The sequence below is a fragment of the Vigna unguiculata genome, chromosome 10 (genome assembly GCF_004118075.2).
Source record: "Vigna unguiculata cultivar IT97K-499-35 chromosome 10, ASM411807v1, whole genome shotgun sequence".
Lineage (NCBI taxonomy): Eukaryota > Viridiplantae > Streptophyta > Magnoliopsida > Fabales > Fabaceae > Vigna > Vigna unguiculata.
Window position 1 is genome coordinate 31,280,585 of NC_040288.1, and position 14,806 is coordinate 31,295,390.

The 14,806-nt window shown below is 30.7% G+C and overlaps 1 protein-coding gene across 3 annotated transcripts; it reads right to left on the reverse strand.

The window, feature by feature from the left end:
* Positions 1-191: 191 nt before the first annotated feature.
* On the reverse strand, positions 192-7,575 carry LOC114165886 (ATP-dependent RNA helicase DEAH13). 3 transcript variants are annotated; one of them, XM_028050503.1, is made up of 13 exons: positions 7,320-7,574; positions 6,790-6,867; positions 6,623-6,695; positions 6,468-6,539; positions 6,335-6,384; positions 6,182-6,242; positions 5,755-6,093; positions 5,145-5,381; positions 4,833-5,048; positions 4,274-4,390; positions 2,956-4,167; positions 1,001-2,531; positions 192-657 (listed from the first exon to the last, which is right to left on the reverse strand). In XM_028050503.1, the coding sequence occupies exons 2-12, from the start codon at positions 6,837-6,839 to the stop codon at positions 1,017-1,019; spliced, it is 3,942 nt and encodes a 1,313-aa protein (XP_027906304.1). In that variant the 5' UTR covers positions 6,840-6,867; positions 7,320-7,574; the 3' UTR covers positions 192-657; positions 1,001-1,016. The 3 variants fall into 3 exon arrangements, with proteins under 3 accessions (XP_027906304.1, XP_027906305.1, XP_027906306.1); XM_028050504.1 differs by lacking the exon at positions 6,790-6,867 and having other exon boundaries at positions 7,320-7,575; XM_028050505.1 differs by lacking the exons at positions 6,468-6,539; positions 6,623-6,695; positions 6,790-6,867; positions 7,320-7,574 and having other exon boundaries at positions 6,182-6,256; positions 6,335-6,365.
* Positions 7,576-14,806: the final 7,231 nt, after the last annotated feature.

Consider the following 14,806-nt stretch of genomic DNA (forward strand, 5'->3'; position numbering starts at 1 on the left):
TTTAGATTTTTAACTTTTTTTAACTCTTATACACTTAATCTGAAAAATGGGGAAGAGTTATTTATACAAATGCAACGAGAAGTTAAATAACAATTTAATGTGAGGTTAAAGGATATATAGTCCAAGAAAATATACACATCAAAACTTTCAATGACCTTTTTATTATTTTTATAAATTACGCACTAGGAAGCTGCAAACAAGAAGCTGGAATCAAATTTGAAAATAAGCTGAACTTGGAGTGTAAAATAACTTCTTAAAAAGTGTATATCTAAGGACAATGCTCAAGGACTGTTCAAAACTAGCCTAAACTCTTTGCTTCACCAAACTTCAAATTTGGCACATTAGCAACTAAAACTCACTACAAAATTGTTAGCCAATAAATTCAGCATGATACATGACTAATGAAGCACACATTAAATCCCTACAATTTCACTAACGTAATTTCTAACATTTTCTCAGCGAAACTATACGACTTCCACAAAAGCATGTCAAAGAGGATGAAAGAATATCAGTATTTCTGAAGCATCACTTGTGCAAATTAGTCCAGCCATGTGCTTGACCATGCTACTGCAATTAGTGTGCTGAGGTAGTTGATGGAGCTGCCCACCATTTTCTTGTTCACCAATGTTGTGGCTAAAACTGAGATGCATTCTTTTCCTGCCGAATGCAACCAAAATAAAAATAAATAAATTGATATGATAGATTGAGGATGCAATCCAGACACTAAAACAACTCAACCTCTCACCCAAACACATTCACAACAGCCAAACATGTTGGTCCTCCTCCCAAAATTATATATCAAATTCTTCATGAAATTTCTCAAAATATTTTTTTAATCTTCTAAATTCTTCATGAAATTTCTCAAATTATATTTTTAATCTTCCAATGCTACTGTAAACAAGAAAAACATATATGTAACAGATTTGGCAAAATTACACTTGATATAGGAAGTACATAGTAACTTGGATTACACAAACAATTGAATAAATGCACATTTTACCTTCAATGTTGAGCAATTATGATAGCCCTTTAGATTTTACTTTCTTTTTCCTAGAACTTTTATGCTGAGGGCCTTTTTGTGTCCCCATGAGCAATTCGTTATGCATTTGTAGCCATAACTCTTCAAAGTGCTTGTGAAAACTATGCTGAAACCAATCCAAAATTTCTGCAAATAGTTCCCTAGGATTCTCCTTCCACACCATTCTTAGCACAGCAGAGCTATCAATCAGCCTGCTTTTTAACTTGCTTAAAAGATTTCCCACCCTTTTCTGACCAAATGCTTCTTTCTTCATGATACTTTCAGGGGGAGCCGACATATATTTTCGAACAGATTTTAAACAGGGACACACCTGGCCTTCAAGCAAAGCATAGGCAAACACTTGCACCCGATCTTCATCATTGCTAATGGGCAATGAATGCATTGGAAGCTTCCAAGAGAAACGGCCAAAGGCTGGGGTTACCCAACATTTTACTTGGTCAGTCTGGGCATCATAGTAAGATCTAGGATCCTTCAGGGGAGCTGAGAAGACGCATGAGGACTTAGCATGCTCAACAAGCCAAGCTGGCTCTACACTTGTTGCTCCATGCATATATGCTCTCATGGTACTTATCCCTTCTTTATTTGGTCTTTTGGTCTCTAATAGTTCATTGTAAACCAAATACTCAGGGCCTACAGTAGAAAGTGATGACCAACGATGAAGTAAAACACTTTCATCAACCATGCATGATTGATACCTTAAGGCACGAGATGTTTTCTCCCCATCGAAGACCCTAGAAAAAGATGTAATACGTTTAGCAACCCTATCCGCCCAGCCAGCACATATTGCTTCACAGATGAGTCTTTCCTCAACAAGAGAAAGTGGATATTTTTCAGAAGAAACCTGCCAAGCACATTCAACATCCTCTAAAGTTCCATGGATCCATGAGTACTCTTCTTCAAGACCACCTTTATCAACCTGATAAAAGACCAGTTTAAGTAGCTGTTGTCGAAGTTTGGACATTTCATCCATGGTTTTGAAATGCAAAGCATAGTCATCACAGAATTCTACTGATTTCTGTGAATGTTCAAAACACTGTAAAGCATAAGCTATGGTGAGGGCATCACTAGTGACAACTCGAAATTTTTCTCGTGCAACTTTTGCCGTTTCTTTTAGTTTCTTTCTTCTTGACTTTCCCTTTTTATCAAAGTCTCGCTCACCATCTCCCATTCCAGATTTCTCAGACATCTTTGAATCTCTGCTGTTATCATCTTCATATTGCATTATAAAAGGATTTGACAAGCTCAATGCCGCAGCAGCTGCAACAGCATATGCCAAAAGCAAATTTAAATTACATTTAAGCTCCTGTCTTGTATTTTTAACAACAGTGAGGAGCATTCTAGAATGACGAGGACTCAATGGATAATGTGCCATGGCTTTTCCCAAGGTTGTAAGTTCATCCTTGCTATCAAGTGCTTCAAGAGATTTCAAGCAATTTTCAGCTTCAAGCAAAGAAGCAGCTTTAAGAGATGTAGGAAATGGGAAATTTGCAACCTGGATGAGAAGCAAAATTAATGATTAAAAAAATACCTCAAACTGAAAAACAGAATAGAAAAAGAAAGGAAAATCCAATTTCACCTGGTGGGAAATGAATAAATAACATAGCCATTTGTAAAACTTGATAAATTTTACGATATAGAACAAAATTGACAACGCAGGACAAATTTTGAGATTACAATGTTTTAGAGCCAAACAACAACAATCCAAATGAATGCAATCTTCTTAATGATATATGTTGCATAAGACCATTTGGCTTATGAGGATTCCATTTCCTCACTCAGCCCATGATAAATAGTCAAGCTATCTGAAAGGAGTACATAACGAACTACTTCGTATCATATCTTCTAATGATACTACCCGACTTTAAAAAAGCAAATACAATGAAAACTCAACGGATAAAGTAATACACTTAACCTACCTTTTTAATATGCATGGATTTCAAGAGAAGGACAACACCATGAACAGGTACTTTCTCAACTTCGGCAGGAGAGTGCTCAGGAAATTCATTATTAAAGGCTGCAGAAGAATAGAGACGGTAACAGTGTCCAGGACCAGTTCTTCCAGATCTGCCTGCACGCTGTGCAGCAGATGCCTTACTTATCCATTGTATTTCGTATGTCTCCATGCCATTAGAGGGGTCATAATTCTTCACCTTTTCTCTTCCAGTATCAACCACATACTTTATCCCGGGGATAGTTAAAGATGTTTCAGCAACATTTGTAGCAACAACTACAAGCCGCTCTCCCTCCCCAACTTTTTCAAATACACGAAGTTGAGCTGCTGCAGGAAGCATGGCATACAAAGGTAGAACACAGAGCGCACCTGGAGTACTGCAATTTTCTTTAGTTCTTTTCTCGCTGAGAGCTTTTGATTGGTCCAAATTACCTTCTATGTTCGCAGAAAATGTCTTCTCTTCATTTGAGGAGCTTGATGTGGCCTGCCCAGACAATTTTTCAAAAGCAGCCTTTAGTGAAGCAAGACTTCCTGCCTGTCCCAAGGCATTCACAATATTACTATTGTTCTCTGGAAGCACAAGATTATCATCATCAAATTCCAGTTCACTCTCTGTTTCAGTGTCATAAGAAAAATCAGATTCATTCTCATTTGCATTATCCTCATCTTCATCATAACTACTAAATCTATCAGTTTGCTGGAAGGATGAAGTTCCATGAACCTCAAATGCTTCATTAATCTCTCTAATATTTACTCCCTCATCAGACTTTTTTTCATTGATCACAGTGCTATCAGTTTGCACAGATCCTTCAACTTTTTTCTTGATAAACTCCTTTGATGCTTTCCGTAATTTCCTACACAAGTCCTCTACTTCCCTTTGCCCAGTAACAAACACAAGTATGCCCCCAGGTGGCAACCTCTTGTGAATTGCCAAGACCTTTTTATATGCTTCTCCAATGTAATCTGTTTTCTCTGTTTTCTTTGAGAAGTATACTGTTACTGGAAATTGCCTAGTAGGAACTTCTATAACAGGTGGAGCAGTTTGGAATAACTTCCCAGAAGTGAAGTCTTGTACTCGCAAGGTGGCACTCATAAGCACAAGTCTTAAGGGAAAAATAATTTTTTCAGGACTTATAATTTCCCCTGAAAGTATCATCTTCTGTTGTTCATTATAAATCTGTCATCATATCAAAATAAAAGATCATCTTGATCAGAATGTCAGAGGCACAATAAATATACATAGAGCATATTTCATTTGTAAAATAAAGAACTTTCATGCTAACCATTTGGCGAGTTTTAATTACACGTGAGAGCATCCCGATCAAAATGTCCGTGTTCAAGCTCCTCTCATGGGCCTCATCAAGAATTATGACAGAATAACGTCTCAACAAAATATCATTCTGCACCAGTTATTCGGTTAAACAACATAAGTACAAACAATTCTGTAAATCTGTTACTTATTTTAGTGTTACTAAAGAATGGAGTCATCATAACAATACAAAAATAATAGCAAATGACAGGAAAATTTTTAATAAATCACTTTTCAGTTTCCAATCTAAAGTGACATGGATTATGCATCATCCTAAAATGTGCTCACATTCACATACAAATAGTAATGTTCTCAAATATTTCACAAATGAATACATGTTCTTAAGTGATTTGCCTTAGAATGAATAAGGTGTTACACAATAAAGTAAATAATAAATTCATAGATCCTATCATGTATTAAGTTTTAAGTAACATAAAAGAATCCTTGTTTCTTAATACAAAATTGTTTCTACGTTCCTGTGATTATGATAGAAGCACTTCTCAATATTAAAAATTGTTGGTAGGGATAACAACCTGAACTTCTCGTAGCAAAATTCCATCCGTCATAAACTTGATAGAACAATTTTCACCAATCTTCTTGTCATATCTGACTTGAAAACCAACCTCCTTCCCTAAGTGAAGACCAAGCTCATATGCCACACGCTTAGCTGTAGCAAGAACAGCCACTCGACGAGGTTGAGTAACACCAATGACACCCTTACTTGAACCGTAACCAGCTTCATAAAGAAACTGATCAATTAAAAAAATTCAAAAGAAAATAATCAACAGGTAAGCTGAATAAAATGAAGAATGCTATCAACATAATCAAGCATTAGACAAACTCACCTGAGGAACTTGAGTTGTTTTACCACACCCAGTTTCTCCACATATGATAACACTTGAACAGTCATTTATAGCTTCCATTATCTCTTGCTCCATCATAACTATAGGCAAATCTTTTCTTTTGTCTTCAACTTCACTTGGTCTATACACATGCACAACAGTAGGAACATTTGAAGCCCTTGGTGCAGAATAATCAAGGTTGCTCAATCCATTGGGCTTATTGTTCTCATCTGTTCTATCCTGTCCCATGTTAACAAACAAGTTCCGAAAAGCATTAAAGCAAATTAATGAAAGACAAAAGGGATCTCAAAAATCATGTCATCAGTTAATAACAAAGTATGAGATGTTAACTAACTACTTTACAGGTATATAAGCATGGTGTAGTGTGTGTAAAAGATTATTTCTCCCCAAATTACCAACAGAAAATAAAATTTTGAAAGCAGGTGTAAGTTTTACATACACAAAAAGAAAGTAAAGTGATGAATATAAGACCTAAATGTTATATGTGGGATATTATTCCAGTGGTCCAATGAAACAATTGAATTATATCTTATGCCTTGATTATCCACACTAACTTGCAAACACTAACTTGCAATTTAATTAGGTACTATACCTTTATTTCATCGACCGAACAAGACAATGGAGAACTTCTGATTTCATAAAGTTGTTTGTCAATGGAAATGTCAGCAAGATTTCCAGAAACGTATTTATAATTTTCAACTTCATTGCCATGAAGTAGTTCTTCAGAGGACTCCAGAGGTGTTAAAGTTGTATTTAAGACTTCTTCTGATTTAATGGGTTGAATTTGAATGTCATTTTTTTCAACTTCATCATCCTGTGCTGAATGAATCTCGTCCATCTCAGGTTCCTTAGACAGTCCATTATATGAAACGTTCAATCCTTCTTTCAACAAATGAACAGCCCTCCTACGCTTTTCCTTCATAGTCTCATTCTATAAATATATGACAGCACCAGTAAACAAACAGTCTCAACACTAATTAATTTTACCATAAATATACCACTGTTTCAACAACACATACCCGATTTATATTGCATGAAGACTGTAGAAGATGATACGCATACTCTGGAAGTGTGTGCTCGCTGGAAAAGAATTACTTCAAGGTTTTATCAACGACCCACAGAAAACAACATTAAAGAAAAAAATGTAACTGAATAATAAGTCATTCACATACTTCATTGTCTTAATAGCTTGTTCCTGCAGACGTTGTTTCTCCTTGTCATCCTACGTAGGCAACCAAACAAACTGAGACTAATAACAGAAGAGAAGAGAATGAAAAGCGCTCACTTTTTGTCTACCCAACAAACCTCAAACTTCTTCTTCCTCTTCTGAGGTTTGCTCAATTTCTGTTTTTTATTTGATTGAGCTTTTCGATGATCCTAAATAAACAGAAGTTATATCAGACAATGTTTGTAAACATACAAAATTGAATGAACAAAATGGCACGTTCAACTGTCTCTACCTGTTCCTTCCCTTTCCTTTTCTTCATCCTCTTTGCAGGCAAAATCAGTGCATTACTATCACCATCTCCCAGACTAGCCAAAAGATAAACATTCAGATCATTTAAAACGAAATATAAAAATGGTGTTTCCTCATTTTTGCAGCTTCCACAAAAAGGAGTAATTTTACCTTTGAGAATTCATTTCAATAACATCACCAGAGCTTTCCCAAGTTTCCATTTTGCTATTCTCAGAAGCCAGTGCTTCCCTAAACACAGGGGAATTGCATGCATTTTGACTTAATACAGATAATTACGTCAAAAAATTAAAAAAAAAAAAAAATATATATATATATATATATATATATATATATATATACATGGTTATCAAACTCGCGGGTTGACTCGTACACCCGTACGAGTCTGCGAGTCATGACAGTGTTCACGGGTTAACTCGCATATAAACTCGTTTTTTTTCAAACTCGTAATGAACTCGGAGTAAACCCGTCGACTCGTACCAAACTCGCGAGTTCGAGAGCGAGTCACCGAGTTCGAAGAACGAGACGAATTGACACAAAAACATGTTGTTGGCTTTCGGATTTTAAGCCCAAACCAAAACCCCAATGCCCCAAATCGAAAATCCAAGCAAAAATAGAGATCGAAACCCAACTCGAAAACCCTAATCGAAGAAGAAGAGAAGATCGAACTTGAAAACGTTTACCTATTTCGAAATCTCAGCCCCGGTCATTCACGTCGCAGCTCCGATCATCTCGCACGGCAGCTCTGATCGCCTCGCGTGGCAGCTCCGTCGGGTCGCTGGTTCAGTGGCGTCGTTGTTCCCTTCTTCTCTTTTCCCTCTTTCGAATTAATGACATACGTATATAATATATCTTTCTTTGTTTTTTATTTCATTTTTTTTACTTTTACTGATCATTACATATATAATATATTATATATCTTTCTTTGTTTTTTTATTTCATTTTTTTTCTCTGGCTTTTGTTGTTGTTCTGTTACGTGTATATATATATATATAATATATCTAGTTTTGCTTTTTATTTATTTTATTTCTGGTTTTCTAAAAATTAAATTATTTGATTTTTAATTGATTGAGACTGGTTTATAATGTCTAGAAGTGAGACTGGCAAGATAATGTTGTAGATGATAAAAGTAGAGGATTGGGGTCAAAAAGTTGAAGTTATTTATGATTTTTGATTCATATTAACTTGTGTGTTTGTTGAAATTTGAACTTATATAACAATCATGTTTGTTAAATTAAGTTATTTTACAATTATTGAACTATTATTTACTATTTGCATTAATTGTGGTGATTAAATTCTGAATTGGTATGGTACTATATGCACTTTTTCATATGAAGTAGGGTGTAGTAGACTCTTACGAGTCTCCGAGTCGGGTCTACGAGTCGAGTCTACGAAGCTCTCACGAGTCTACGTAGACTCTCGAGTCTGATAACCTTATATATATATATATATATATATATATATATTTGCTCTTAAACGGGCTACTCAGAAATCAAGCAGCAGAACTGCAAATATAGCCTATCTTTACTTCTAGGTCTATCAAACTAACAAGCAATCAAAAAGTTCTTGTAATTTCAATAGAACCACAATTTTTATTGGAATTTCAAATCACTACAGAATTCGGAAATCAGGAAAATAGTGTGGCTAACCTGCAATGATGTGAGTGTGTGAGTGTGTCACGTGCACCGGAGTTTGGTGGTGTGGTATGCGGCGGCAAGAAGCTTAGTTTGACGGCGGCACACGGCGGTGAGGGGCTGGAAAGAACTACCTTTATTCTGAACGTCTTCCAGAGTGTAGCCGATAGGGTAAGCACTCGCTGAACAAAATACTAGGTCGTTTTGATGATTTCACACCACGTTATTTTATCATTATTTACACTCTTTTTTTTTTCTTGATTATTGGTTTTTTTATCTCTAATTCTAAATTAATTTTATTAACTTTTAATAATAATAGAGATCCTTGTAACACAATATAAAGTATTTATTGTTAATTTAAAATAATATTTAAATATTTAAAATATTTATTTAGCATAGATTTTAATTTTATAAAATAAATATTCATTCCATATTATGTAATTCTATGTTTGATAAGAGAAATTTCATCTATATTTTAGAACATTAAAAAAAAAATATTCTTCCTTTTAACTAACTATTTTTTTTATTATGTACAAATCTTTATCATTTTATTCTTTAAGTAATTATTGTTTAAACTAAATTAACTATAACAATAAAAAATACTATTTCCATTATAAAAACTATTTACAACAAAATTGTAAAAAATTATTTATTTTTATGATTAACTTTTTTTAATAATTATTATGATAATAAGTTTTTAATTTTTTTTATAAAAAAAATGATTGAAACACATGATTCCACCGATGAGAATGAGATCTACACAAAATATATATATATATATATATATATATATATATATATATATATATATATATATATATATATATATATTATCGGATTTTGGTCGGTATGATTGAGGTAATCAAAATAATATATTTAAAATTTATATATATTTAATTATTATCACTAATATAATAAAAATGAATATAAATTTAGTATAATAATAAAAAAAGGAAATTATATATATCTAAAAGATTATAATATCATACTTAAAATATAGTTATAAAAACACACAGTACAATTTTTCTTTTTATGTTCATAAAATAAAAAAGTGAATATATAAGAAACTCATTAAATAAAAGATTAAACTATTTTATTATAAAGTGAGATAATAAATAATTACCTTCTTTATTTCTTGGAGATGAAAGAAAACAGCTGAGAGATGAGAGTAAAAATAATATATCTTTTTCTCTTTAAATACAAAACAAAAGAAAATGAGAGATGAAAAGAATTTGTGAAAAACTCAAGACATATAATGGAACCACAATTAAAATCCGGTTATAAAAAAAATACACAATACACTATTTTTTCGTCCATGTTCATAAAATAAAAAATTAATATAAAAGAGTTCATTAAATAAATTATTTAATTAATATTTCACTATTAAAAATTACCTTTTTATTTTCTTCCTTGAAAATGGAAAAAAAATAAGAGCAAAAATAGTAGATATTTTTCTCTTCAAAAATAAAAGAAAACACAAAATAATAGATAAGAACAATTTATTACAAAAACTCAGTCCATAATGAAAAAGAATAATAAATATATTAATAAATCTTTTAATTCTTTATTTTTTATTATATTTAATTATATATTTTATTATTTATTAACATTAATTATTATGTTTATAAAATAAAGAAAATATTTGATTTAATCATCATTATTTTTGTAATGTATTTTTTAATATCTATAATAAAATATAATATCTATAATATAAAAAAATTCAAAATACCAATAACAAAAAAATTTCAAAATTTTTGGAGGCCATAGCCCTGTCACCAAATACTCCGCATATATATATATATATATATATATATATATATATATATATATATATATATATATATATATATATATATATATATATATATAAAAGATAATTTTTTTCAAATGAATGTCTTAGAAAAGGAATATTAGAATAAGTTTAATAAAAGAAGTTATTATTATAATATTTAAACTTTTTTAATATAAAAGTTTAAGATTTAAGATTGAAGAGTAAGAGAAGTATTTGGATTGAGATATGGTCAGCTGATTTGCAACGATGCATTTAAAATTTTATATAAGTTCATTTGAAGAGAAATGCCTTGAATTGATAAGATGGATTTACAAAATTACATAAAAATTTTATCCCTGCAACATATTTGAGTGGATGCCATTTGATTTTACAAATTTATCCTCATCAAATTACATCACTGCATTTTATAAGTTATTATACATTATTATTATTTTTATTAATTATTATTTATTTATTAATATTATTTTATTATATATAATTATTATTTTTATTATTTTATTATGTATATATATAATAAAATAATAATATATATTTATATCTATAATAATAATAGTTATTACTAATAATATATGTATATAATAATTAATAATTATAAAAATATATATAAAATAATAATTAATAATATATATAATTATTATTAATAATATATGTATATAATAATTAATAATAAAAATTAAAATATTATTAAAATTTAATATTTTTTATTTATTTAAAAATTATTTAATTTTATTTTTATTAAAAGGGTAGTTTGGTCATTTTTAAATTTTATTTATTATAATGTTTTTTAATCTATCACATTACTCAAATCACTTACTAACTTTCATAAAATTCATCTTCAAATCCACTTACTTTACTTTCTAAATCCACTAAAAAAAAACACATATTTATCTACACAAATTCACACAAATTCATCTTCACACTCCCCCCTAAATCCATCTTCTCAGGCAAACATAGCCTTAATGTTGATTTAAGAGAAGGAATGATTCTATTTAAAAAATATAGGGATTTAGTTGAGTAAAATAAAATATAAGAAAATTAAGTAATCATATGTTTATTTAAATATAGAAATCAATTTACTAATCAAGCTTTGAAAAAATTTTACCTTAAAACTTCAAGATTATAGGTTATTTTCTTGCTTAAGCTAAAAACTTTCAGAGAATAAAAAGTTTTAGGTAAGGAAAGTTAACTTAATCCATCTATTTTTGTAAGATTTTAATAAAAAGTCATGCCTTGCTGTGGAGTTTAAAGTTAGTGAGCTTCATATGAGTTTGAAGCTTTTAAATTGAGACAAGAAGTAGTTTTGTTGCATGTGCATCTAATGTTTTTTTGTTATATGTAGAATCAAAAGAAATGTGTTTTTGACATTCTTTAGTTGCATGTATAACCTAAAGAACTTTTATTGCAAGTGATTTTTTAACTTTTTTTTCATTTCTGAAGTTAATTTGTTGCATATAAATATGATGCTTATTTAGTATACATTGAGTTTGAAGTTTATCTATTCTACGTGCATTTGTCTAATAAAAGTTTTCATTTTCTTTAGTCTTAAAATAAATTCATTTTTTAAAGAATTAATCTTATGAGATGGAATGAAAATGTTGTTTAGTTTAAGTGAGTTAGTTTTTGTTTTTAGAGTTGTTGAAATTTGAAATGTTTATGCAAATGTATCGTGTTTGAGTCACCTTAGTGTGTGTTTTCATCAGGGGTGGTTATGGATTGATTTTTGAATGATCCAATTCACATCCATTTTAAATCCAAATAATTGGATCAAATTTTCAATCCAAATCCATTTTTTCAAAAAAACTATTTTGGATTTTTTTAAAATTCATATCCAAATATTTGGATCAAAATTTAAATCCAGACCAAATATTTGGATCAAGTTCAAAATCCAGAATTCATTTATTCTAAAAGAAATTTAAATTGAATTTTCTAAAACTTGTGTTCTTAAAGTCGACAAGATACAATTTGGCCCAACCCATAAGGTTAGGCTCTAGCCCACGTGAGCTAGGGCCAAAAAATCCCCCCATTAAAGAAGTCCACAAGGCCAAAAATCACACAAAAGCCCTGTGGGCCAAGGCTTGTCCATGTTTTCTTCTTAAACATGAAAAATATATTATTTTTTAAAATATATTATTATACTTTCTATCGTCGGCTCAAGGTCGATAAGTCTAGTGGTCGTGTCGACCCGACCTCACATGGTCGGTTCATCATTCCCGCCTGGCCCATCAAGGTTGTCGGCCCTGTCTGGTTTGTATGGGTCGTCTGACACAACCCATCCGAGTCGTCGGAATAACTCAGTCTGTCCGAGTCGTTGAGCCCGCCCAACCCATCAAGGTCGTCAGGCCTGCCCAATCCGTATAAGTCATTGGGTCAGCCCTACTCATATGGGGCTTCAGACTCGCTTGGCCCGTTCGGGTCATTAGGTCCGCTCGACTTTTTCGGGTCATCGGGTCCGACCAACTCGATCCAGTCGTCCGGCCACCCTACTCGTTCGTGTCTTTGGGTCCGTCCAACCCGTTATGGTCGTCGGGCCCACCCGACCTTATAGGGGTCGTCGGGCCTGCCCAACCCGTAAAGGTCGTCGAGCAAGTTATGTCTGAGTTTGAATTTAGCCTAGTCCATCTCAACCTTTAACCTAATCCAACTAAAAATTTAAATTGAAAATTTGGATTGAATTTTTTGGATTATCCATTTTTAAAAATCTTTATTTAGAGAATGAATATCCAATTCATAAAATATATAAAATGTAGATTATATAGAAATCCAATAGATTTTAAATAGATTAAATTTTTAATAAAATAAATTTTAAATGAATTAGATAGGAAAAAAATGGATCGGACAAAAAAAATTAAATTTTTTGTCCATCCCTAATTTTCATGATACCTTGCTCAACAAAAATATTTCCTTAAGTCACTTATATAAGGGCATCATTTAATACTTTCGCTCAACAAAATACGAAGCCCTTAAACAAATGTACTACTTGAGTCGCTCTACTCAGCATTTCTATAATACTTTTTTCTCAACGAATTATTGAAGTGCTTAAGCAATGGTATTGTGCGAGTGTCTTAAGTGAGAGTACCAATCCGATATGCTCACTAAATAGAAAGTAGTTTTGCTCAACTAGAGATATCACATGATATATAGAGATTTTTCATCGTTTTTTTTATTATATATATAAAATAAAGTTACGATAGACTAAGATGAATTTATGTAGGTAGTTTGTGGCACTATAATAAATTTCTTTTTAGGAACTTAACGCACGCGTACATCCTAAAATTATGTCTGGAAAAGATTGAATTGTTGCTCAAAAAACGTTCAGATACACATTATGAAATTAATTAAATTTAGTATTTTAAATTGCTGAATATTACAAAATACTTTTAATATTATATAATGAAATTCATTTTACAAATCGTCAGGGTTATAGCTTATTGATACAAGGTTTTGGAGTGTTATATAAATTATACTAAACTTAAGTTCCTTAATATTAGAGTTAAATATTGACTCATGCGAACGAAGAAAACTTGTTAAAACTCTGCCATTGCTTGTAATAAAAGAACGTTAACCCAATTACAACTTTATTTTCCATTTTTGTTATTTGAGATTTTTAGATCATACACACATTAATCAATTCAACTATCAATTTTTTTTTAATGATTTGATATTTCATTAAAAAATTAATGTAAAATATACTTTTTAAATATAAATAAATATCATTGTAAGATTACATTATATAAATGCTTGATTTATATACAACTCAATATGCTTGATCATCATCATGTTCATATCAAAATTTTCAATCATGAGATTGATATAATTTAATATTATATATTAATCATTAAAGAAAATAATTCTATAAAAAATTATTGTTTGTTAATCCTAAATAACTTTTGTTTTCTTCTGCATTACTAAGGGTTGAACCACGCATGTAAAGATGAATTGAAGACTTTCTTTTGGATCACAGCTGAAAGGAAGAAAATAAAAGACAAAGTGATAGAAAAAAAGAAGAAGGAAAAATGTATTTAATGAATGAGAAGAAAAAGAAGAAGAGAACAAATACAAGTGAATGAACGAAGAAAAAAAGTAAAAAAATAATAATATACTTTTATTATGTTATTTTTTAACAAAAGTCTTTATTATTATTATTATTTTAATTTTTAATTATCATTTTTAAAGCAACCTCTCATGCATTTTTCCATAAAATTAGAACCAAAGTGAGAGGAAATATATTATTGTGCACTCTCAAATTATTGCAACTCTTTTCAATTCTCCTTCAAAAAAAAAAAATCCTTCTTTTAAAGGATGTATAAACCATAACATTACAAGACTACCTGTACTCTTATATAAAATTTTGGTTTTGAAGCAGAGCTAAACTAACATTTAGAAAACTGACAGTGAATTATAAAGATAAGACTTTTTTCAAATTAATCAAAATAATTTATTAAAATTCTATGATTTTACTGAATAGTTAGGTTTTGAATTTTGAGATGTAGATCTACTTGTTGAATTATCAAAACTATAATCTCATTAATATTTCCTTGTAAATCTTAAATAAGGTGTATAGGTTTTTATTCCGTAAAGGAGAAAAAAAGTGGAGATGAGATAGGTTAAAAAAATAGATAAATGACCGATAGAGAGAATGACATTATGCAGCACAGACAATGGAATGAAACTTTTTCTTCCGCGAAGAAAGAGTCATGATTAGACAGCTTATTTAGTGGAAAATTACTTCTTTTTTTGAAGTCAT

What these genes read in the sequence shown, in the direction of transcription:
- LOC114165886 (XM_028050503.1), bottom strand. Translation starts at nt 6,839, where the DNA reads ATGGAAACTTGGGAAAGCTCTGGTGATGTTATTGAAATGAATTCTCAA. An exon ending in AAAGGAAAGGGAAGGAACAG is followed by an intron (nt 6,540 to 6,622) that starts GTAGAGACAGTT and finishes CTGTTTATTTAG; the next exon opens with GATCATCGAAAAGCTCAATC. An exon ending in AATCCATGCATATTAAAAAG is followed by an intron (nt 2,532 to 2,955) that starts GTAGGTTAAGTG and finishes CTTCTCATCCAG; the next exon opens with GTTGCAAATTTCCCATTTCC.